The sequence below is a fragment of the Carassius auratus genome, chromosome 4 (genome assembly GCF_003368295.1).
Source record: "Carassius auratus strain Wakin chromosome 4, ASM336829v1, whole genome shotgun sequence".
Lineage (NCBI taxonomy): Eukaryota > Metazoa > Chordata > Actinopteri > Cypriniformes > Cyprinidae > Carassius > Carassius auratus.
Genome location: NC_039246.1, coordinates 8,086,067 through 8,113,428, shown reverse-complemented (window position 1 = coordinate 8,113,428; position 27,362 = coordinate 8,086,067). Strand labels below are relative to the sequence as shown.

General features: G+C 35.4%; 2 protein-coding genes across 4 annotated transcripts in view; one reads left to right on the top strand and one right to left on the bottom strand.

Moving 5' to 3' along the window:
• The window catches only part of LOC113057948 (TBC1 domain family member 22A-like), a 130,219-nt gene extending 109,828 nt beyond the window's left edge, over positions 1 to 20,391 (bottom strand). For all 3 annotated transcript variants that reach the window (XM_026225579.1, XM_026225597.1, XM_026225588.1), the window contains exons 1-4: positions 20,172 to 20,391; positions 19,310 to 19,366; positions 17,217 to 17,647; positions 11,951 to 12,130 (exon numbers count right to left, since the gene is read on the bottom strand). In XM_026225579.1, the coding sequence (XP_026081364.1) occupies positions 11,951 to 12,130; positions 17,217 to 17,647; positions 19,310 to 19,366; positions 20,172 to 20,233 (730 nt within the window). In that variant the 5' untranslated portion in view covers positions 20,234 to 20,391. The remainder of the gene's footprint in view (positions 1 to 11,950; positions 12,131 to 17,216; positions 17,648 to 19,309; positions 19,367 to 20,171) is intronic.
• A 2,337-nt stretch (positions 20,392 to 22,728) lies between these two features.
• Positions 22,729 to 27,362, top strand: part of LOC113057940 (ceramide kinase-like) — a 30,048-nt gene continuing 25,414 nt past the window's right edge. The window contains exon 1 of the mRNA XM_026225565.1: positions 22,729 to 23,074. Within this exon, the coding sequence (XP_026081350.1) occupies positions 22,924 to 23,074 (151 nt within the window). The 5' untranslated portion in view covers positions 22,729 to 22,923. The remainder of the gene's footprint in view (positions 23,075 to 27,362) is intronic.

The following is a 27,362-nucleotide window of genomic DNA, read 5'->3' as shown; positions in this document are numbered from 1 at the left end:
AATGGAAGCGACGTGGTCAATTTTCCGCACCGCATCAAGTTAAAAACATCTCAACTTTTTTTAATTCCGCAAATGCACCAAGGGTCATGTGTAAAGAACTTACCAATCAGCTTCATCCTTTCCCGTAACAACATTGAAAGCTCAGCCAAGATGAAGGAACAGCTGATCATAGTTGTATATGGATTGCCGTTTTGATATAAATTTAGTAGCAGAGCTACTGCAAAGCAATTTTTAGTGATGCAAATCCATTTATCCTTTGCTGAAATTTCCGCGTCTTCATGGAGAGAGTGGGTCATGGTTGTATAGCAATGGCAGACGCCTCAGGGGCACAACTGCCCGAGCGTTTGAAAAGAAAGAGAAAGCAGCGCGCCTAGCGTTTCCACACGTTTTTAGGCACGATATGTGAACGGCCCCTTTAGTGATTTCCAAGTGTACTAATCTTAATGTTAAAGCATGATAATCTAGGGAGTTGTGTGCTTCTACCCTTATAGCAACAGTTTGGCAAAAAAACTTTTCTATTCTAACATGACAATGACTCTGTGTTTAAGGCCAGATTCAAAAAGAAATGATTGATTCAGTGGAAGAACTTGACTGGTCTCCAACAATAAAAAAACAAGAGTTATAAAATAGGACCCTTTTTTATTCTAAGATTAACTTGACTTGGTCTGCAGAAAGCAAAGTCTTAATTCCAGTTGAACACATCTGGTGTGACTTTAAATGCAGACCTTGAATCAAAAACTCATCACCAAGCACAAATGACTTGTACATACACTATATGAACAAAAGTATTCAACCCCCTACTTTAGAACAGAAAAAAAGTGTGGCAATTCCAAAACTGTGACAACAAAGATGGAAACATAATTTAGTAATTAACAACTGTATTTCCATTTCTGTTGGAACAGTTTTAGGAGTCACTCTAAAATGACTGTACCCATATGTCATAAGTCATTGGTGTTTGGTGCTGAGTTTTTGATTCAAGGTCTGCATTTAAAGTCACATCAGAGATTTTCAGCTGGGATTAGGACTTTGCTTTCTGCAGACCAAGTCAAGTTAATCTTAGAATAAAAATGGGTCCTATTTTATAACTCTTGTTATAAAATTAGGAGCACACAATTCTCTAGAATATCATCATATGCTTTAACATTAAGATTTGTACTCACAAAAATTATTTTAAAAAGTCAAACCGGTTCATTAGAAGGGGTTGTCCCAATACTTTTGTCAGTACAGTGAATTTTGCTAAATATTCAAGTTGTTTTTGTCCAGATAATGGGGAGTGAGGCTGACAAGCAGCGAATATTTACTATGATAGTTTCACTACTTTACTCGACATGACTCTATTATCTATATTTCAAACCATCTCCTTTGACATTCCATGTAAGAAAAAAATGACTGAGTAAAATTATCACAGGATGTGTATAAATACTTCCTTTTTTTTCTTTCAGTTCTCCAGTATGAACATTACATAGCACCGCAGCCCATTATGCGTCCTTTATAAAGAACATCAATTCTCCAGAACACACTATAGATTAGAATTCCTTTCCAAGCTTGTACACCTTTGTGCTGGCTCTGCGCATCAGTCGTCTAGTGCTCTATTGTATTGTGTGCTTCAAACACTGCCGCAGACTGAATTAAACACGGGAACTCTGAATGGACTAACACCGGCAGTATGTGTTCTATAATCCCTCAAAGAAACACTACAAATACTAGAAACTAAACCTATACTCTCACTTCATACAGGACTTCAATGGTTCATCTGAGAGTCTATTTAAAAGACAGAGGAGGCAATAGCAAGAGTGACAGACAGGGAAGAGAAAATTGAACGACACACTCCATTTGCCAGGGGACATGAGGGCTGTCAGTCAAACGCAGTGTAATGCTCATCATCATGAGTGAAAAAAAATAAACATTTGGGGGTCAGAGTGATATTTAAATACAGCAGTGATGTAAGACAACAGGTCCTAATGGAATATATATTGAACCACAAAAATAATCCGCTAGAAGGATGCACTAATATTAGAGAGTTAAACAGCATTCAACATCATTCACATTAATTTAGCTGGCAGACGTGTTTACTCAAAGCAACTAGTATTGCTTTTAAATTATACATTTGGTTTATTCCCTAGGCAGAGATTCTGTATGTTTGATGAAGGTAAATGTAACATTTTAAGAGATTTTAAGGCCTAGTAAAGACAATTTAAGGAATAAATTGAAGGGTCTAATGAGCTACAGGCAAAAGAAGTGAAAAATGTCAGTTTTGGTCAAATTTGAGGTTTGCGCAAAAATGTGTTATTTAAGCCCTCAGTGATGCTCCAAATAGTAATTAAACATCTAAAATTATCTTTATTTGAAAGACATGCCTCTCCGTGATCGTGATCTCCCTATAAAGTACACTACTGTGATATGTCTTGGCGAGATTCACATAAACATAATCTGTTATGTCTTGTCTTACATGATTGTTCAGTTGATTGTTTGGGGAGAATCTGATGTGCAACATTATATTTGATCCATGCATTACAGTAGGTCTTAATGGAGATCTGCCTCAATGTTAATCAAACATTAAAAGAAAAGACTCACTGGCTGCTCGATTAAACTACTGTTTATTCGCATCTTGGTTCTTATTTTTAAAACAAAGATAAAAGAAATAGTTATTTTGTGATTAATAATAAATAATAATAATTTTTAAAAAAAAGAATTGGAGGAAAATATGCAACGTTGCTTGTTGATTTTGCTTTGGAATCTTCAGAAAACTAACCGTAATTATTATTATTTATATTTTTTTTTTTAAATCAACTCTGTTGACTCTATCGCCTCCAAACAGCTGTAACTCAGTCTTTATTATTATTATTTTTGTTTAATCTGGTTACAACAAGTCATATATCATTTTAAATAATGTTAATAGAGAATGTAAAAAAAAAAAAAAAAAAAAATGTGCTTGTTCCAACTAATTTTGTCAGCATGGGTCACATATGGCCAATCAATGTGATTGGTTGCTAACACTATTTTCAAAACGTTAAAGTTTACCTTCGCAGCAAAAACAATGATAGATTTGTGAAGTTCATTTTTAATCAAGATGCACACAACATATGTGACATATTTGCAAAGGCAGAAAGAACCTCAAAATGTATTTTGTATACTGTACACAATCATATTATGGTCTAAATTAATGAGTAATCATTTCAAGACTTGAACTTTATTTCCGTGTTTGTATTTATTTACTGAATCGCCATAATTCAGTTCATTCAAAATCTTTGATTTAATTAAAATAAATGAATAAATAAATTAGACAGACAAAAATATGTTTTATAGATAAGTCGACGCAACAGTATTGACATTCTGGCATTTCTTCAACTTTAAATAAATGTCCATGAGTCAGTATAGTATGGCCAAACCACTAAAAACATAAAAAATATATAGGTAATTATTAGTGTTTATTACTACGAATTGCTGCAATGGTAATTGGTGCATGTAAATAAATATCATTAAATATCATGGTTGCATTCATGTAGTAGAAAACCGGTTTTCCTTTGCCTTTGTTTTGGATTCAAGCAAATATATTATTAAAACATACATAAAGATTTTTGATGCTGAACATCATTTGAAGGCTGAAAATTATTGAATTATATATACATACACATATATATATATTTTTTACTATATCACCTAGTCTAGAAAGAATGGTACACTCATAAGCAAGAAATGTCTTTATTCTGAGCCGTAAAATTTAGTTCGGCACTAAAACCCATACGGCAGATTCTTGAATGGCAGCAGTAAGTCATTTAAAGGACACTGCAGACCGTGGCAGAGTCTTAAAGTAATGCAGCTCTTGTAAAGAGATACTTCACTGTATTAATGCAGGCTGCTGAGGATGATGATATGTAGTTCAGGTGTCTGGGGAGCGTACAGTAGACACTTCCTCTGGGGTCTTAGAATAACTGCACTCCTGTATTTCATTGATTGCATTATAAATTTTCTTTCTCTTTCATATGAATTGCGTCATGAGCCAGGTACACCCAAAGCCAGGTGACACATTTCTGGACAGAAATAAAGTTTGTAAAAAGAGCAAAAAAAAACTTCCACTGCAGATTTCAGGCCAGTGTGTGATTCAGTCGTTCAGATATCTAAGAAATAGCAAAAGTTGGGTGTAAGATAGTCTAAGAAAGTGGTTCTCAACTGGTGAGTCGAGACCTAAAAATAGGTTGGATTGCTGTTCTTATTTAACGATGGTAACTTCAAATAGGGCTGGGCAATAAATCTTACGATATGATCATGCGCATCTAGTCAGTAAATCTGGTTCCGTGATTACAGCTAAATTGCCATCACCTGCTTTTGAATGGAGCAGCATTTAATAGACAGAGCCGTAGATCGCTGACAAGCTACGCAATATCGCGTTCATTATCGAAGGCGATTCATCTGCGATAATGAACGCGATATTGCGTAGCTTGTCAGCGATCTGCGGCTCTGTCTATTAAATGCTGCTCCTTTCAAAAGCAGGTGATGGCGATTTTAGCGGTGATCACGGAAGCAGATTTACTGACTAGATGCGCATGATCATATCGTTAGATATATCACCCAGCCCTAACTTCAAATACTGTAATATTATAAGTATGTAATTATAATTAGAATGACACAACTCAAGGAAACACTTGAGATATCATCTAAAACAAATCAAACTTATTAAAGTTGAAAAAAAAATAATCCTTTTTTCAGCCATATGTTGTTGTTTCTGTTTGTGGTAATATTAATGAACGTCAGTGTTTAATTTAAGGATATTTTAGTTTACTGTCATAAAAATATTAGTGCTTTATTGGGCAGCAATCAAATACTGAAACACAACAACTAGTTACAACTACTACAAAACTCGTTAGAATTACTTCTCCACCATTTCCAAATAAGCCATTCAATACAGAAACATTTGAGACAGGTACTCAAAACATGTACAGTCACAAAAATCTCCCTCCAGTAAATATTTTCTGAAAAATAAGGGAGAACAAACATTCTTGGAAGAACGTTCTAAGGTCACTGAAAGGCTGAATACTTAAAAAGGGTTCATCTAGAAGGCATTGTGCAGTAAACAGAAAAAAAGTTGATTGAAAGTTGGTGATTTGAGGGAACATGAACAGCCAGAAATCATTGCCAATGTGACCGAGCAGAGTTCACCTTTATGCAAATGTGCACTGGTGCAAAGTGGCAGAAGAAGACTTCAAATGGTTTAATTCAATTCATATTACTATTAATGAACGTCATGTTAAAGGGATAGTTACTTACTCCAAAAATACGATTAACATTCAATGTGGGAGTCCAAATGCTAACTTTAAACACACTGAAGAAGTAAGGCTCGGAGAATAAAAACTGGTGCTTCATTCACTTAAGGGACTAGGTTTACCACAGTTAATTGTGTCTCGAGTGCTGCCTGGGAAGATTTGATTGCTCACCAAGGTTATCTGAACAACTGTCTGGAGTGCTTCATGACTCCAGAGCAGATCCAGGTGACCTTGTTCAGCTGAAGACTGCTTAAACAGAGACCTTGATGGGAGCAATATTCTAGATTTCATTCTATAATGAACTGATACTATCACAGAGCCATCAAAAAAAAGCTTTAAGCAGGCTGCAAATACTGACTTTGTAATGAGGCACTAAGAAATGTTTAGCATTTTAGTACGATCCATAAATAAATTACAACATAGGGACAAGACACAAAAATAAAGTTTATTCAACAAATACAGCCGATCAGCAATCTCAGGGGGTCACTAATTCATTTTAAATTAATTTCATAGTCATTAACCCCTTAACTGCCACTCACATTTTTGAACATAGACTTTGTAGTGCACGATCCAAACTTACATTTTTATTATTCATGAATGAAAACATTTTTTTAACATGATATTGATCTACAATTTACATGCTAATGCAATGTTTGAATTTAAAATGGGTTTTAAAAGGATGCATTTTGAGATTTTAAGTTTTCAGTTGATATAACATTTCTGATGATTTCTAAAAAGTGATAGAGAAAAAGGCAAAAAGAAGACTTTTTTTTGACAAAGGTGAGAACTCCTGTTATGATGTCGATTTTTGAGGGTGCACTCTTGTCATAAATTAATCTATTACTTTTCCTACATCATTTTTAACAAAAACCATTGGTAAAATATATATTTGCGAGTCTTAGACCTTTCCAACGATATATAGTTTGTCATGATTAGATTAGATTTAATTGTAATATAGTGAAGTTAATGCAAGCGTCCCACAGAGGGGACGGGTGACAGTTAACAGTTAACCAAACCTAGTCGAGACCTAAAACTAAACTTAGTTTAAACATGATTGCTTTCTGACCTTGTCTTTCACAGTAATCTAATACCAGCACACTTATTTATAAAGATTAGTGCAGACTTCATTTGCAATTGTCTTTTTAAAACATCTTATTTAGCTTTAATATAATAATTAGAATAATACATTTGAGCCAAATATTTTTTTTTCTGTCAACATTATGCTGATAGCTTGTATCTTTGTAGGATTCACTTAAAACACATTTGTTATTCTTAACAAATATTGTGTTTAAGGACAATATAATAAAGCAGCAATGTGACTCTATATAATGAATGAGGTTCTAACACTTAAACCAAATGAAGATGTGCAAAACAATGAGTCAGTATTTTTAGATTAATGCAGTAAACGTAACTGGCTAAAGCATTAACATCCTTATTTTGCTGGAAATGAGAAACAATAGCATTACCCTACTGCTTGACGTAAAAACAACAAAACAAAAATCGTATCAAAACACTGCTATGTAATAAGTTTTATTGGTTTACTTCTGTATTAGCATAAGTATTAGCATTAACATATATCAGTGAAGTTTTAATTATTTACCAAAACACAAATCAAAAGACTGGACAAATCTGAGGAAAGCTGCATAATATAAACCTACAACCTAAGAACGTGTGTTGTTAAAATACCATGAAAAATGACAAAAATCTTGTCTTGTCATTTTCATAATTTTTCATTAATTCTTTTTTTTTTTTTTTTAAGTTTGATAGAGATGAGCAATAGAATATCAATAGAAAAGAGATGCATACAAAAAAAAAAAATCTTGAATTGAATACTGCATATAAACCAATTTTTTGATTTATTCCCAGCTTATGAAAAAGTGTCTATAGGAATGCTTTCAATGGCTCAGTGTCAGATTCTCTATATAATATTCTTGAATTCCATAAAGAATTTCTGTGTCACATATGACACTAACCTAAGAGAATTTGAATTAGACTGGATTTCTAGTTCTGAGGTTGAGCACTAAGAGAAGAATCGTCTGAGTTAAGAGCATGAGAGCACCACAGCTCCCCCATCTGAGATGCTCGGAAAGAAAAGGTAGTCAGACAGGGTCCAATAGAGGTGATGCGTCGCCAAGGCAACAGCAGACAGCATCAAGGAGTAATTGCTTCCTGTGATTGTAGCAGTCTTTCTCTCTCTCAGAGGTAAAAGCTGACCATCTGATGGCATCCCTCTTAAAAACACATCTGTCAGGTACTCATTAATACAGTGACTGAGAGACGACACCAAACGCTTCAGAAACAAGAGCTTGTAAAGAAAGAAAAATTACTTTTGCTCATTATTGTGTGTCAGATATGACAAATTGAATGTCTACGTACGGTTTCATCTATTTTCAAAGACGCTTTGGTACAATGCTCAAATACACTAAAACGTTCTTGTCTTAAAAATATTGAGATCTAAAGGCTTACACTTCAATGCCTGGAATTAATTTTTTAGACAGAAGTAAACTGTGCCTACCTATTTATAAAAAATAAAAAAAAACTTTACATGAACTTCACATACTTAATGACAATCATACTTCCTTCCCACATGGCTATCGCTCCTCTAGGGTAACAGCTCATTTGTCTGCATTACTCAATGTTTCTGTTCTCATGATCTGCATGTGACGTACAAGTTACTAAGTGTGTGCATTACAATGCAGCAGTGCAATATATTAGAACGGCGATTAAATTACCTGTACAATAAACGGTTTCAAACATGCATTCTCCTGTTCAGTTTTGAATAATCACACATTTTGAGCTTTTGGAATATGTATTAATTTGGAAACAGAGCGTAAAATTGGACTACAAAGATTTCTTATCCCGTTGCGCCCTCTATAGGATCAATAACTAGTCAATGGCAAGCTTAAAGAGTCAGGGCAGAGTATTAAAGTCAACTAATCAACTATTCAGTGCAACCCCTGCTATATTGCGTCCTCATGTACGCACACACTTTCTCATGCAAACATACACACTCCTCTCCTTATGCAAATTCCTTCCTCCCATATGTACAGACTAGGGCTGCAACAAACGATTATTTTGATAATCAATTAATCTAATGATTATTAGAACCATTAACCAGTGATTATTTATCTGATTAATCAGTACACATTTATTGATTTTACAGCCTTTGCAATTTGTTAAAATATTCTAACAAATAAATTATAGGTTATCACTTCAGCTTTTGAAAGACATATGTAATTACAATTATACATACATTTATACAAATAAATATATTTGGCACACAAAATGAGATGGCAGAGAAACTAGCTATATGAGAAAGTAACTGAAGGACACATAATTCTACCTAAAATCTCCTTTTGTAAGTCTATGTATAAGAAACAAAATAAAGGTTAAGTGATAAGATGCTTTATTCTTGGATTGACCATTTTATTCACAACATAATCTCTCTTAAACTACCTTGTAGGGTCATGACAATCAAAACAGTCCTGCATTAGATTAAGCTTTGATCTCTGCAAACCAAATTATAACTTTAAATAAAAGTTGTTGTTTTTTTCCACTAATAAAAAGATTTTATAATTTATCACAGAAAATCAAGTTGTAATTCTAAATGAAAGCGACACTGAGTCTGGTTTAATACTGTAAAGCTACTTGATTTAAGGCTATGGGTCTATTGCGTAAAGTGCTATATAAATAAACGTAACATGACTGGACTTAACCAAAGTACCGACTTGCTGCACATTGCTGTACTTTACTAAACTACCGAATTGATGCACATTGCTGTAATCATTAGACTGCTGCTTTCACACCGCTGTCTGTTTTTGATGTGTTTATTTTATTATTGAGAGGAAAGCACACAGTATATCGGTTAGTTCCAAACGGGATATGAGGTGAGACAGCACCACAGTGGTCAATCCGCATTATTGCAGGCTCTTATATTAAAGGGTTAGTTCACCCAGATAGCAAAAACTATGTAATTAATAACTTACCCTCATGTTGTTTCAAACCTGTAAAACCTCAGTTTATCTTTGAAACACAGTTTAAGATATTTTAGATTTAGTCCGAGAGCTCTCAGTCCCTCCATTGAAGCTGTGTGTACGGTATACTGTCCATTAGGGCTGAACGATATGGAAAAAATTTCATATTCATATTTTGCTCCACCCATGCACGATAATATTGTGTATCGTCGATCTCATGGGCTGACGATATGACGATCTGAAAAATGACCATATCGCCCAACACTAGTTCCTTATGTAGACTTCCTTCTTTCCTTGAGTGCGTACGTAGTACTTCCTTCCTTCCTTTCTTGTGCATGTACACAAACAAACTCACATATTTCCTTCCTTACGTACGTAATTACTTCGTAATATAAAATACGCACTACCTACATTATTATAACTGATTAACTGATATACTAATTACATATTGTTAATATGCAAGTGTCCTATGTTTTTGGTTGATGGTATAACCATGATAATTTCCAAAGAGCCGTTTCTGCAGTTTATTTTCAATAAATAGTCATGTTGGACTAACAAGGAAGCTTGGAGTTGTAAATGCTACAATATTTCTATATAGTAAGAAGCTTATTTAAAATGTTCCACCTAAACTTCCAATTTCAATGGGAAATACTTCAACAAAGAAAAAAAAATGGTGCTCAGGGCAATTTAATAGTTTTTTTGTGTTATGAGTCTCTACCAACAGGGGGCAGTCATTAGTGCTATGGATTAGGGCTGTCAAGCATTTTTTTTGAATGCCAAATATTCGTTGAATTTAATATAAAAATCCAATTTTGGGTGTGCATTAAGGAGGCAGCCTTATCAGGGGCGCATGAGATACGATGGCAGTATAAGTCAGTCCCTTTAGAAAAACGCGGATTTTTCTTGTGATTATTGCGGGCAAAAATCCTTGATTTTGCGATACGTTTTCTTAAAAAATGTGATGGAATATGCGGGATATTTTTGCAATTTTTTGCGATGAAATTGTGTGAACTTTTTCTCACTAGGCTACTACCTTAATGTAAAGAATAATTTCTTATTACTTTCTATGATAAGCGAGCATACTAAATCACAGAATATTTAAGTTGCAATCTCTTACTGCAACGTAAATTATTTTACATACTACTAATATAATTACAACTGTAAGTTTTTGGTACTTTTCTGCAAAAAAAAGTGCAGTCTTACAACTGTAAAGTTGCATCAACTTCTGAATGAAACTACAACAGTGTTAGTAGCCTATTGAGAAGGGGGTGTTGGGGGAATCACCTTTTTTTTCTCTATTTCATCAAACCGCAGTTTTCACTAGTTCTCGCAATATAATTTGGCTCCACTGTCATGTAACAAATCGGCCTTTGGCTGATTATGCATTAAATCAGGCGATCGCATAATCGCTTTTTTCTGGAGGGACTGATAAGTGTCGTTTCATTATAATGTTTTTTGTTAGCCTTTCCAGTTGGAGCCACTAGATGTGGCGCTGCTGCGTTCTTGTTTACATCAAAACTGAAATCAAGCCGTTCACACAGAACACATATTTTGCACATTTTCTAAAGAGACATCTCTCACTGTTGCACAAAGGAGCCACATTTGTAGAAAGCCATGTAAAATGAATGCAAGTTTAACTTTGAAAAAAAAAAAAAACATATCAAGACTTCGTGTTTTTTTTTTTGTTTTTGTTTTTTTCATCCCACTGCATCTCATGTTTTTAAATGAAAATGTATTCTGTGCGATTGGCTTTCCGCCCTTTGTATTAAACTATGCATACATACATGATGCTGTTTTGTTTATAGTTGTTTAATCAACCTAATTAATTATATTTGTTATCTAAGCATTATTTTAAACATTATGCGCTTCTTTCATAGATAGTTATGATATCTTATGCTTTGAATAAATGTGCATTAGTAATATTTTACTCGATGTGCCCTCTTGTGGCCTCAGAAAAGAAGCCAAAAGCTTTTCTTCACCCCTAACTGAAATTATGCATTTGAAATTTGAATATAAAATGAATATTGATCATATTTAAAGTACAAAATCTGAATACACTTTTTCAGCCATTTTGACAGCCCTACTGTGGATGGATGGGAATTCATTATCATGTTGGAGATCCCAGCTTAATTATAGATTTCATTCATATTTCATTCTGCTGCCACATGTCTGACTCATAATTTCAGATGTCTAATAATGGCAACAGCAGCCAAACTGATTCAGGGACGCCCTCAGAGCCAGTCAGATGAAACCAGAACTGACACTCCAACGTCCAGAGACCTGTCAACATCTACACCATCTTGACTTCATGGATATGCCCTGCTTAAACCTCAGAAATATTTCTGAGCAATTATATGAGAGCAAAGACTGTAGTGACTGCATATTGTTAAAACTTGTCTTTATTTACGTTCTTAATACATGTTTCTAATAATGAATAATTTACCCTAAATCATGGGTATCCACTGTTCTGCATAGTTTAGTTCCAACTCTAATCACCTGAAGCAGGTAATCAAGCTCTTCTGGATCACCTGAAACATTACAGGCCAGGTGAGCTGAAGCAGGCTGGAAATAAACTTTTAGGACAGTGGGTTCCAAGGAGCAGGGTTGAAGATTTAAGAGTATTCTTATAGCCAAGCACATGAAGAGTAACACTGTGTGACGGACTGCTCCGGGAGTTCAGAAATTAAGTAAAAGAACCATAAAACAGCATCTTACCCAGATCAGTTTTAGGTCCGGCCAGAACCTGACTGAACTTGTCGAGTCTCGACGCCTCTCTCTCGGACATGGCAGGAGTTCCGGATGTGTTCTGATCCACAATGCGGGGCACCAGAGGAATCGCAGGCCTGTGCGGGAGTGACTGCTGTCTGTGAAGCACTGCCTGTTCAACGCCTACTTCTGAAAAAACAACAGAAAAGAAAACACAGCTTTAATGATCATATAAAAAAACCACGGACTGCTCTCTCACATCCCTCGGCCCATTAAATGTAATTATGGAGGCAATTCATGACACATAGGATATTAGGCATCAGATCGCCCATAGGTCAAGAGAGGAAGCTATCCCAAGATGCTCAGCTAGTGGTAATGAAACACTTTTCTGTCAAACTAAATCCATTATAGAGCTCGGACAAATGCACCTCATTCAGAGTGCCATAATCATTAGAGGGAATCTTTGGGCACCACACGATTCAATTCATTTCAGTTAGATTCCACTTTCATTTCAATTCATGGTGTCATGATGAGATTACGTGTGATTCTCAAAGCAGAGTATGGAAGCATATGGGTAGCAAAATTCTATTTAAAATGTAATATGCAAAATTTATTTCTGTATTTAAATGAACAGTTTCCCATTAGGACCGGGACTTTAACGCGTTAATTGAGATTAATTAATTACACAAAAAATAACGCGTTAACTAAGATTAATTAATTACAGAATTAATTTTTTATAACTTATTTTTGCACCGCGGAACGTTTCTCACTGTATGAGTTTCGGCGGACCGATTATACTGGAGCACCAACTAGCGTTCACATATCTCCGCAGCACATCGAGCCTCAAGTATCACCTCAACGCAAAACATATAGCAGCTAGCGTGGACTTTACACTTTATGTTGAACTATGTATTATTTTGTTGGTGCAACAGTTTATGTTGAACTCTTTATTGTTTTGGCCAAGGTTATTGAGAGTTGGACTTAGTATGTTATGGCCTCTTAAGCAACAGAGAGATGTTTTCTAATAGTCAGTGTTTCCAATGTTCTGAATGTAATTTACAGTATTGTGTTTTACTTAAAAAAAAAAAAAAAAAAAAAAAAAACACTTTACAGAAGGTTCAGCACCTATAAGCTTCCTGAATTTCGTAAATGTACTATTTCTAAATTGTTTCTAAATATGCTATTGCTACACTTCATGGCAAAAATTGCACTGGTCTGCTAGACTTGGTTGAACAAAAATAAACAATATTTTGTTGCTTAAGCTTATGTATTCAGTCATTATTCAGTGCTATACTATAAATCCATGTGAAAAAAAATTACTTCTCACTGTTCTCAGGTCAAATATTTATCTGCGATTAAAATGCGATTAATTTCGATTAATTAATTACAAAGCCTCTAATTAATTAGATTATTTTTTTTAATCGAGTCCCGGCCCTATTTCCCATACCTGTGCAAAATGAAAATGAAAATTGAATTATATAATTTACTTTTGCCATTTTCCTACACTAGGTTTAACCTGTTAACGGTCACTCACATTTTTGAACATAGACTTGAAAGTGCATGATCCAAACCTACATTTTTATAATTCATGATTTTGATGTACAATTTTCATGCTAATGCAATGTTTGCATTTAAAATGGGTTCCAAAGGATGCATTTTGAGATTTTAGGTTTTCAAGTGATATATCATTTCTGATGATTTCTAAAGTGTGACAGAAAAAAGCAACAAAGACTTTTTTTGACAAAGGTCAGAACTCCTGTTATGATGTAGGTTTTTGAGGTGCACTCTTGCCATAAATTAATCTATTACTTTTCCTACATAATGTTTAACAAAAAAGATTGGTAAAATATCTATTTAGGAGTCTTAGACATTTCCAACGATATATAGTTTGTCATGATAAGAGTAGGATTTAATTGTAATAAAGTGAAGTATAGTAGGCATCCCACTGAGGGGATGGGTGACAGTTATCAGTTAATATGTTCAAACACCTTTGTTCATCTTCGGAACACAAATTAAGGTATTTGTTGATGGAATCTGAGAGCTCTCTGACCCACCATAGAAAGCAAGGATATTACCACGATCAACGCACAGAATCGTAGCAAGGACATCTGTAAATTAATCCATGTGACATCAGGGGGTTTAACCGTAATTTTACGAAGCTACAAGAATACCTTTTTTGTGAAAAGAAAACAATAACAACATAACTTCAACAATTCTGCATGCACACGCCGTCTTCTGAACATAAACAATGCTGATCACGCTAATTTCGTTATGGGGTACATTCGAAAATGGAGGAAGCCGGTTACTCAGGGCACAGAACTGCTGAATAAATTATGTTAATATATTCTATTGTTTCTCGAAGCTTCATAAAATTACAGTTGAACCCCTGATGTCACATGCACTACTTTACCGATGTCCTTGATACGTTTCTGTGCGTTGAACGTGGTAATACCCTTGCTGTCTATGGGAGGGAGGATTCTATCAAAAATATCTTAATTTGTGTTCTGAAGATGAAATAAGGTCTTACAGGTTTGGAACAACATGAGGGTGAGTAATTACCGACAGAAACTTTTTTTTGGTGAGGGGGGGGGGTGAACTAACCCTTAAAATGAAATGAACAGCTAAGTTGCTGTTGTTTGTTTATGCAAGAATTGCTCAACTGCATTTTGTACACTAAACACATCTGGAGAGATGTGAGGTGTGATATCAGGTATACAGAGGTCTGTGTTAGAGTGAAGATGTCAGGAACCCTTTAAAACGTCTTTAACTGTTGTGTAAGGATGCCATATAAGGGGCTTTGAGTGTACATGCATGTACAGTCAGTAGGTTTAATGGGTATATGGGTACATGATTTGGTAGAATGTTCTCACAAAGAATCACAAAGGATATGTGAAAGCATATGTGAATTGATTTTTCCCAAATGTTTAATTTGCATGCAGTCCATAACACTGAACGTCACTGTAAAATGTGATTGTATGCTTGTTAGGGGCATTAAATGTGTCTCTGGGTGACTTTGAGAGATCATTCTCCCATTAAGCATCACAACATCTTCAGCGATTAATGGCGTTCATGTAATCCCTGCAGAAATTAGACAGTGCGTGACGGCTGTTGACAGTGTCAACACAAGGTGCTGTTAGAGTAGAGGTGGAACGCATCAACAGGAAGTCCATTATCACAGTCATCCACTGCCACGGAGGCTGGCAAAACAATAAGCTGACAGAACTGTCTGTCAGGGCAGGAACCTTGATGGAAGACGACAATCCTCATGTAATCAAATACTCATAGGAAAAAGTGTTTCATTCTTCGCGCAGAGGTTAGAAAGTGTTTTGAAATAGATGAGCAGCAGTGTACTAATTGCAAATATCCCAATGCCGTCTCACAGCTCTCCCGTGTGTTCATGTTATTAGCCGTGTCTCACCTCAATAAACTTATTGAGAGTTGAGACATATTCCTGAAAGTTTTCCATGTCAAATAAGGTAAAGCATTAAAGCACAGCCACATATTATGTATTTGCTATGGACCAATGTCAGTTGGAAGCTTTCTGGAAAGTTTGCGCTAGTGAGCCATTTCAAACTACCCAGACAAACCAGAAGCGAACTTTGGTATGGTTAGATTTTGGTTTACAATGACATCATACCCATTCATTTTTTTTAATTTGAAAGACATTTGAGGCCTTCAGGTCACTGAAGTACTATTAAGAACTGGGATTCTAATATTATTGGAAATAAAGATGCTGTGATTTGATTTGCTATGCTTCAAAAGTATCAGGAGTGAAAGTTTGAGTGACAGCTCTATGGGGGAAAAAATGCATTCTATATTAACATATTAAAGCTTATTGGTGAACACAAAACAATTGATTGACATTTCACTGACTCCAATTTGCCTTGGCCATACTGGTTTACAATGTTACAGCCTCCCAGTTAATTACCACAAGTTCAAATGAAACAATTTAATGAAGGTCATGCTAATTAGCTAGAAAAAGGACAAGGAGAAAAGGGAAGTCTAGGTTTTAGAAGGTTTAGAAGGTCACAGGTCTGTTCCCAAATCCAAACTCTCATTTAAGACTTGAGCTAAATTAGTTGATCTTTTCCCAGCAAGGTCTTGCATTTAAACGCCAAAAAACATAGTCACAACAAAATTGGCAGTATAATAATAAAACCTTCTTTTTTTTGCTAGTCTGTGCAAAACTGGGTTTTAAGTGCTGGCAAAAACTTATGAAAAGAACTATGATATGTGAAAGCATTGCAAAGACATTAGAAAATGAATTTAAGCATTGCCTAATGACCTATATCTGCTGAACAAAACCCCAAATCCAAAGAAACATTTTTCCTCTTTTCAAATTAGTCACTACGAAAGCACAGTGATATGTTATTTCACTGTGTCACAGGGTTATATTTACCTATTAAGATTGCTTATATTTAAAGGTGTTTATAAATCAATAATTACAATTTTAACAATATTTCGAATTTTGAGCAGTGTAGAGTAGCGCTTGTTGTTTGTCGTTTCTCCGATAACAAATGCAGACATGGTTTTGTTTACGCGGCGTGATGCAACACAACGTGTAAAAAGTCAGCGCTTCTCAATTCCAGTCCTCGCGCCCCCTGCTCTGCACATTTTGTATGTTTCTCTTATGGCTTCAGATGCTGGTTCCACTTGAACGTAAGTGCCCTGCTAAGTGGACATCACAGAATATTCTACCAGGATTCTAGTTCGAAGTGAAAGTATGTGTTCCATTTAAAGTGCACTTAAGTGTGCGAGGCATGAATTTCAATTATATTTATTTACAGTATGATGTCACACTTGTCCATGTGTGTGTCAAGACATTGTGCAGGGCAAATCCATGAATGAATGTTCTGAATGAGGCAACAGATTTCCCCTGCTCATTATCATTTTTTTATTAGCATTTTATGTTTTCAGTTCATCTAAAGTTTTAGTAATTTTGTTTTAGACTTTATTTTTATTATTTCTTAATATTATTATTGTTATTATTATTATTATTTCGATTTTTAATATCAGTTTAGCCTTTTCATGTATTATTATTTTTTAGTTTATTTTATTTTAGTACTCCACCTTTTTTAAACTACTTTTCATTTTTTTTTCGTCTAATATTTATTTTAATCATTATCTATTATTTTTATTTTACAAAAACACCACTTAACACAACAACCAAAGATTAATTTCAAATTTGTTAACACTAAACAAACATTCAAACAATAAACCAGACCAAAAGAGTAAACAGAGACAGGAAATGCAGTTGTTCTGATGTCTGACTGACCTTTAGGCGAGCCGACAGGGGCTTCACTGTGTGACTTCACCAGTCTATTGCCACTGAGTGGAAGAGCCTCTGAACTGAACGACAGATCTGTTGTCGTCTCTGCCCCTTCCTCTCTCTCATCCTCTTCATCTGGCTCTTCCTCCTCTTCCTCGTGTGCTTCCTGTCCATCTTTTTCATCAGGCTCAGTCATCTTGTCCATCCGTTGCTGTCTTCTTTCCCGCAGCTTGCTGTGGTTTTCTATCACCTTATTGGCTGTCTCCATAACGACCTCAATGTTGAGATTCTGGGCTGCCATAGCGAGAAGTTCATCATCATCATCTCCCACATCCCAGGCATCACTGGTGATGCTCTCAAACTCTTGGAAGGTGGTGGCTTTCTTTGGTTTTCCTGGCGTAGTTGCAGACGGAGGCTTGTTTCCTGCTTTCATCAGACTGCAAGAGAAAATGTTGACTTTTGTTTATATATGAATCAAACTCATACAGAATGCCGGTCTTCGACAGATAACTTTAATGATATTCCTAAATATGGTGAAATCATAAAGAACAGGGAAATTCTTGCTTCTCGGACTCTAATTGTTAGTCGCCAATTCACTGTTCACTTACAAAAAAAGTTACTTTTTCTCAACAAAATTTTGAAGTTAGCTGGCTATAGTAGGGATGGCCGATATATCGCATGCGATTGTCATGCGCATTTCGTCAGTAAAGCCATCGCCATCAACTGCTTTCAAATGGAGCGGCATTAAATAGCCAGAGCCGTAGATCACTGACAAGCTACGCAATATCGCGTTCATTATCGAAGGCGATTCATCTGCGATAATGAACGTGATATTGCGTAGCTTGTCAGTGATCTACGGCTATGTCTTTTAAATGCCGCTCCATTTGAAAGCAGTTGATGGCGATTTACCGCTAATCAGGGAACCGACTTTACTGACGAAATGCGCATGACAATCGCATGCGATATATCGGCCATCCCTACTATAGCCAGCTAACTTCAAAATCAGATTTCCTCTAACGGGGTAGAGCTGCTAAAAGGTTGAAAATGTCCAGCAAACTTTGTAAACATATTAGGATTTTAGGAAATTTTCCAACCCTACTCTTAAGTATCTCGTTCCAGAAGCTACAAAGGCGGCTGCTTTTAGTCTAGTTCATGTGGCAATTCAATGGGCAGGGTTTGCTGATTCATTCTAGAAACATCTGTGGCTGTCAAAAAGAAAATGGCAACAAGTACGATCACTACATTTCCACTATATTCTATGCAAATTCAACATCAAAATGAACTCTTTTCATATTGTAAAAACTCACATTTCTGTTTTTATTGGGAATGATTAATCTATGCATTTTATAGAAAGGGGAACAATGCTATCTTTAATTCAACTGAAATAACTTGTTCTTCCTCTGAAATGACTTTCTGTTTAAGGTTTCCTTTTTTTTCAAGATCTAATCAATAACTCACAAAAAAAGACTTGTAATGCTCTGCCTTTTTTTTTTTATTAAACGTACATGTGAACCTATTTTATTTTCTAAATTGTGTATACTTTAAAGTCAAATAGAAAATCCAACAGCATCAACCATATATAAACACACAATTTTATACAGTGGCATATGCTGTAACATTGTTCAGTTTTCTTTATCGTGCTGAAATTAAGGAAGTAAAATGGGTTGCAAACGAAACTGTCTTTTAAAAAAAATTAAGCAAAAGATCCCCTTCTATCTTTGAATATGTGACCCTGGAGCACAAAATTAGTTTTAATCGCTGGGGTATATTTGTAGCAATAGCCAACTAAACATTGTATGGGTCAAAATGATTGATTTTTCTTTTATGCCAAAAATCATTAGAATATTACGTAGAGGTCATGGTTCCATTAAGATATTTTGTACATTTCCTACCGTAAATATATCCAATTTGTATCATGCATTGCTAAAGATTTCATTTGGACAACATTAAAGGCGATTTCCTCAATATGCTGATGTTTTTTTTGTTTGTTTGTTTGTTTTTTGCACCCTCATATTACCAAAATTTCAAACTGTTTGAAATATCAAAACCATACACACACACAAAAAAAGTTGTTTACCAAAATACATAACTGCACTTACTTGGCATGTAGCAGAGGGTCAAATGGGGGGTGTTGGGCTCCATAAACATGCTGGATACTTTGAAAAAGAATAAGTGATCAGATGGATGTTTATAGGAAAAATCTTTATTTTTAACTCCCCATCATTATTTAGACGATATGAAAACTGGTTTGACAAGTCTAAAAGTAATGAAGCAAAACTACAAAACACAACAACCCTTCATTTTAAAGAGTTATTAAATATTTTTAATTTGTCACGTGATTGTACCCACATTATATACGCTACTTTAGTTATGAAGTTTTATAAAGTTGCTTCTGTTGCCATAACTACTTAAAAAGCTCCATTGTACTACTATGGTATTGTTTTAAGTTACAGTGTAACATTATACAACATTATAATGGTAACGTTATATATAAAAATACTCTAACTAATGCAGTCATGCTATTATTGTACCAATTTTTACTTGTTTGTAAGTTGTCAAAAGAGGGGCCCAGAAGCCCATAGCTAACAGGCTAACATGACTTTCTGAACTAAACTATTAACACAGAGATTTGATCGATACAACAGATATTATCACCACATACACATTAATCAAAGGGCACATGTCAGTGTTAGAAAAATATAATTATGATGATATAAAAATTTAATAGATCACTGACATCAATATATGCAGGGAGCTGTACAGCTAACACACATCACATTAAAAGACCGATAAAAACAGCCTTAAGAATATCAGATTTGATTGACACGTGTTATTCAGAACATTTGGAGCTCCCCCTATGAGATCTTGAGTTTATATATATTGTTCAATTAATTGAATCTTAATTTAAACACATATCAATTCACACACAGAGCTCGACATTAGCATGAACACGTCACTCACTTCCCAGGAACCTTGGCTGTGTTTCTCTTCCAGAACTGTTTTTTGCTGCCGTCGCCTGACATCTTTTGGCTTCAGAGTACTCGCTCATAAACTAAAGGGGCGAAATAAGCTGATAAATTGTGCAAAATGTGCACGAAGAGTTTATTTACACCTCAATTTCTCTTCGCAAACTCAGAGAGCCGCCATGTTGGTACCGCCCACCGCACATTAGCGCGGCTGTGATTGGTTAAGCGGCCTCATGAGTGACTGCTGACCAGCCAATCAAAAGTGATCGTTTCTCCACGCCTTCTTTAGTTCCCTCACAGTCCCAAGTTCCTGTTAAAATGTTTGATGCAATCTTGTAAATTAATGTTTCATTTCTAAACATAAAACACACGAGGATGTCACTAAATAAATCAATAAACAACACAGCACTGGAGTGATAAAGAAACGTCAAAATAGTTTTTAATAACAATATTATTACACATTTTCAAAATATTGTTGAGACATGCCTTAAAATGCTTATTATCGCAGAATTGGCACTAATGTATGTGAAATGTGGAGAAGTGTACTATATATATATATATATATATATATATATATATATATATATATATATATATATATATATATATATATATATATATATATATATATATATATATATATATATATATATATATATAGTACAACAGTTTTAGGCCTTGCTTAATTATGATGCATACTGTGTTTTTGTCGTGTGTTATTTTTATTTTTATTTTTTATTTATTTTTAGGTGGGCTAACTATTTCCTGAGTAGAATGAATAATGGCAATTAGAAAGATTATTGAAAGAGACAATAAGACACATGGCCGCGGGAAGTGGGGGTGCTGGGGGTGCTGCAGCACCCCCTAGTGACGAGAGGGAGATAAAAAAATGTAGGCCTATTAAACTATTTTGCACAATTTATAAATTCCTTATGAATATTTTAGAAAATGATTTTGACACACGCAGTCTATCTATTACGTATATTTTGGATTTTAATTTTATATTTTGAGGCCTAATCAACACAGGTTCGGAAGTTACGTTGTCAACGTCAGGCAGGCAGGTTTGGTCGCCGAGTAACGAGGTTTCCCGCTCGCTCCATGCAGAATACATCCATCTTTATATGATACAGCGCAACTCGACATTTGTACACCTGTAACCAGGGCACCCTGCCTGCATGTAGCTCAGGTAAGAGCATTGTGCTGCCGCGCTTGTAACATTTATTTTTTTGGCAACAAGTGTGGGATCAGCTTTGACTAGCCAAGCAATTGTAAGTAGTATACTATAGTATTTTTGTAAGGTGGTGGGGATGGAGAGTATTATTTCGTTCGTGTGTTCTTTGCATAATGGTTGTGGAGAACTGTTAAATAACGTTTAAATAGTTGGAGATTATTTCCTTGTGGTTTGTGTAAAAAGGTTGGAGATGGAGACAGAAAGCGTTATACTGTGCGTGTGTTTTTTGCGTAATGGATGTGGAGAACTGTTCAATAAACAAATTGCTTAAATAGTCAGAGATTATTTCCTTGTGGTGTGCGTAAAAAGATTTTGGAGTTAATAGAGTTGCGTGTGACATAAACGTGCAGTGACTCAAGCCAGCTGCCCAAATCGATTGCATTGTTTTAGCATTATTGTGAAGTTTGATTAATATTATATTTTGTTGTAATATTATTTGTTGTATCTAAATAAGTTGCATGTATGTATAGGCTATCTGAAATTGTAATGAAAGTAATTATTTCGTTTTCTTTCGATTGTTAAACTATTATTTCTGATTCTGCTTCTGCTTCAGATTAATAAGGCATTGCGCATATCTGAGAACTGATGTCTGTGTGTTTCAGACCCTGTGCACTGAAGTGTATATGACAATAAAGTAGTAAATCTCAATGTATTTATTTTTTAAATTTATTTTAAATAGGCCTATAGGCTCATAGGTTTTTTGTCAAAAAAAAAAAAAAAAAATTCACAGCACCCCCTGTTCAAAATTACTTCCCGCGGCCCTGATAAGACATTAACGTTGCAATAACGCACAATGTTGACAGCATTGGTCGCATTTTTCCATATAATCAATCTGATTGAGGAAACACCCTATACCACTACTTTGGAGAACTGAGAAGAAAAACTTCTGCTTTGCTTCTCCATGTCAATACATTTATTAAAGTAATACTGCTTGCACTTAAAGGAGTCCACCGTGGTAATAGCTTATAGCTTTAACATTGTATAAATTATATTATATTATATTATATTATATTATATTATATTATATTATATTATATTATATTAGCCTATATAACATAATAGTATAAAAGTTCAACACGTTAAATATATGATGGAAGAAAACTGTTCTAGACGTTTTCATATTTTATAACATATATAAATCTACATACAGCATGTAATATATACTTTCCGAGTGGCAAAATATGTCATATATAATATACATTTCTATCTAAATTAGTGTAGATCCCATATTAACTAACAGTGCCAAAATAAATTAATAAACAAACAAACAAAGTATGACAATCACTCAATTCTCACCTCCTACAATAGGATTATGTGTGACGCAGATCTCTCTGGCTCCTCCCACTTTACCAGGAAAGAGAAAACCGCTATGTAGCCAAACTGCTTAGGGGAAAACGAGCATTATTGTAGCGATTGTAGTATTTTATAATAATTAAAAGCGTCGGGCGGTATAGTATAAACTCGTTTTGAAGATGAAAGTGAGATAACTACTGTGTATTTGTTGTTAAGAGCAGAAATGGAGAAGCAGTCGCGCCTGTTGTGTTCTGAGCTGTGTGTTCAGAGCAGACTGTATGAGGTCACATTAAACTGCGCGATTCTCGCGTGGAAAGACATACAAATCGCCAAAAAACACACCGGACGGGCCATATATGGAGCTGTCAAAGCGGGTGAGTTACATATCTAATAAAACAACAACACTATAACCTACACAACACGGTTCGCTGCTGCTGTTATTTGTTACAGTGGTGTGTGCGGTGTCTCAAAACTGACTCGAGCTGCCTGGTAGACCATAGTTTAGGCATCGGATCTAGAGTATGTACAAAGAACGCAGCATTTTTAACCAGCTAACTATGATGCCCCTAAAAAGATACTGACTGGATGACATCTTTGATGCCCCAAAACACTGCTGATTCTGTACATGACAGTGGTGTCCAAAAGTGTGCTGATGTAAAGACGCGTATAATCCCAAATATGACTAAACACTACTGACTAGATATCTGTATATGTAGTAGGCCTGTATATCTTGAATGTTTCTGTGGTGCTCAAAAGCAGTGTTAATTTGTAACATTGTATAGGATGTCCGAAAACCCTGCTGACTCAAAACACATAAATAATACCTAGAAATAGCCTACAGTGTTGTATGATAAATATTATGTATCCGGAAATGAAGGTCTACTGTATGATGTCCAAAACACCACTGACTCTGGACATGCTTATAATGCCATAAAACTCTGCTCAGAATCTGTGACATCCCAAAATGCTGTGTTGTAAGCACACATTTCTGATGTCCAGAAATGCTACTGACTCCTAAAAATTCTGGGATGCCCAAAAAATGCTGCGTTTCGTGCACAACTGTATGGTTCCCATCTATGAGGCCTAAACATGCCGTGGTCTGTGCGCATGTGATGCTTTAAATCGCTGTCTGCTAGGTAGGCAGTTCACTAAGTTTTTAATTACACATAAAAAATAAAATATAAAAATACCATTCATTTTCTAGAACACAAAATAAAAGTTACTGAGTTTTCCACTCTTTTGTACTATTTTGTAAGGGACCTCTGGTTGAGCTGACACAGAATGACCCAACAATAAGTTTTCGCTATATTTAAACATCCACCATGAGTGAAAAATTGCTAATAGCCAAGAATAAAGCTTACACAGAAATCACAACCCTGCAATAATCAAAAATAAAATAAAAAATGGCAGATGAATTGACTGGATATTTCATTTGATAATCTTCAAGGATCTTCTGTATGCTTGCACTAAACTGTTGCTATATGTAAAAGCAGCATAAAGATTCTGCTTACAATCCAACGTTCCAAGCTGCACGGGTTTGTAACAACATGTGTGTGAGTGAACGATGTCTTGTTTAAAAGTAAAATAAAATAAAAAGGGGTCGTTTCAATATACTTGACCTTTTAAAATGACCCATGTAATAGAACCATGAACTCCACATAAATATGAAGTTCAAAACGGATCCAGGTTTTGAAACGGTTTCACCTGAGCCAGACCTTTGCCCATGCCGCGGATACGTTATACATCCGAGGAGAAGTTGAGAACTGGGTGACCTCCAGTACTAAGATCCATTACACAAAGCCGACTTTTATTTAAAGCTCTTGATGGATGTTTTCCTCGGGGCCATGACACATTAAATGAAGTTTCCACCCTGCTTAAGGTAGTTCAAGGCGCCGTTGTTTAATTAAAGGATTTCACAAGAATAAAACCATTGCTCATACGAGGTCAGGGAGATCCTTTTATGATTAAGTCTAAACTGGTTTTGTTGTTATCAGTACCCAAATATTGTTGTGCTGTTTTGTTGTTCTTTAATTTTTTTTTTTTTTTTTTTTGGGGTCTTTCGCGTTCCTGTGTGTAGTTTGCGTTGCTGTTTACACTCTTACGCTCAAGGTTTATAAATGGATACCTTTTCAAAAACGTCTCTTTTCATGCTTCTTCTCTGAAATTCAGTTTCTGGAGTGATCTCTTCTTGTAGTTAACATACACTTGAAGCTGACCTGTTTTATTGATTTTTAGACGTGAAGAACATGGGGAAGATTTATTTAGTTTTTACTGTGGAAATCTGTTGGTGACCAGTATGACTTGTGTCAGCACTGGCTGTCTACTGTGCAGTTTACTTAGTCCATATGCTGTGTAATCTAACCTCTTTCACCACGAGTTAATTTTCTCAGAACGCGTAACTGGAGTAGTGGGGACACAAAAGACATTATTTGTAGAGGGCCCTTTCATACTAAACAAATGTTTGGTTTTGCTGGAAAGGTCACGTTGGAAGGATGAATGGTGTGTTATGCTGCTCAAACATGGCACTTCAGTACTTTGCGAGAAGGGAATAAACGTCTGGTCCCAAACTCATATCTCCATGCTTACCGATGCCTGGAAGGACATGAGTAATATTCCAAAACATGATCCACATCAGGATCCTAGTAGGGCTGCACGATTCTGGATAAATTGAGAATCTCAATTTTTTTGGTGGAGATCACGATTCTCCTCCGATTCTGAACTAAATAAAATAATGTGCGACAAAATGTTATTGCTGCAGTCTAATTAGAAGTGTCTAATTAATCAGAATGAATTATTAAACATTTTAATATACACTACCAGTCCAAAAGTCTTTGAACGGTAAGATTTAATAAAAAATTTTTATAATTATCTTCTGCTCACAGAGCCTGCAGTTATTTTATCCAAAATACAGCAAAAGTAGTAATGTTGTGATACATTTTTACAATGAAACAAAAAAACGCTTTCTGTTGGAATATATATTAAAATGTCATTAATTTCTGTGGTCAGAGTTGTATTTTCAGCATCATTACTCCAGTCGTCAGTATCTCACGGCGTGAATGAGGCATTTAGTAACAAAATCATTATATTAGTATGATTTCTGAAGGATCATGTAAAACTGTCATGTAGAAAAAAAACTTTCGTTATGTCGAGATAGCGAGAAAATTAAGTCGTTATAATGAGAAAACAAGAAGGAAAAAAATTATAATTCATGGCCACTTAAAACTTCCGTACTTTTGCGACTAACTTGTTTAGCTTGTCGCACGAGCACATAATGTGGTCGCAATATTTAGTTAATTATTTATTGTTATTTTTTGCACTACAACATGGGATTAACCAATGCATGGCTTGACCGTGCCTTCTTCGGTGCCAACAGCCCAAGGTTTTTTTTGGCCCGACGAAAACCTTGGGCCAAAGCAGGCCAGCTAGGGCTAGAGGAGGGGTTATGAACAAAGGCAGAGTTTCTCAGAGCTCAGCGCTGCAGATCATTTCAGAAAGATAACAGCTATAACACCATTATTAAATACTTTTTTAAATAATTTGAGCTCAAAACTGACTCTTAGTTGAAATGACTTGATCCGGTGTGGATTATAATCACTAAACAAGGCAGAAATATTTATAAGAGATGTTAAAGACTATGCACGTTAAACATTAACATTACCATAGTAAACATGGTAAATGCAACCAATTGGAGAAATCAGACGTCAGCTTCTTATTCTCTATCACAATTGCATATTTATTTAGTAACATATTTTGTCTGTCATAGGTCTCGTCTCGAGAGTTTAGCTCCGCGAAGCATATGTCATCAAAATATGCAAAGCATGCGAACAAATGGCAACTTTTATAGTGTTCGTTTTGTGATTGCGCTAGTTCCAGTGACTTATTTCTTAGTTTTATCTGATAACTTCTCTTTGTTGGAGAAATGATGGGGTCATGTGACATTGTTCCTGAGAGGCGTGTAAAGGGCGTGTTTTAGTGACGTGCAGCGGAGCTTCTGGCTCGACTGTGGAAACCCTGCACTGTTCTGGCCTCGGTGCTATTAGCCCCGCTCAGACCATTTTAAGCCCGGGCTCGCACTGGCCCGACAGTGGAAATGCGGCTACTAATAAGATGAGGCATGGCATGAAAACAAAAAACAAAACAAAAAGTAAAACTAAACTTGCTGTCAGTAATAGTGCTTGCATGTTTCCCCCCACATGAATATCAGCATTGTTCACCCTCTTTGGTTTAAGAAGCAGACTTTTACTTTACTTTAGCATGAACCACATCCATTGTTTCCTCAATATTTGTGTCATTTTTAATTAGCAGAGTTCGTCACATGAAGTTCTGTGAAATAGAAATATGTCAGTCAGTCTGAATTTGTACCATTTATACTGTGGTTTTAATTTAATCAACATAAAGATTTCATTTAAAAATGTTCTTTGCAAATTCTATTCCTATGTGGGAAGCACACTAGGTTTTTGGAGTTTTTGGCAACACACCAAGCCATATTTGACTAAACTTGTTTTGTAAAAACATAGTCCTTTATTAATGTAACCTCGGTTCCCTGAGATAGAGGGCCCTATCTTGCACCCAGCGCAATTGACTTTGTACACCGACGCATGTGTCATTCCTATCTTGCACCCGCGCAAAGCGCGCTTTTCCCTCCACAGAAGCACGTCGCTA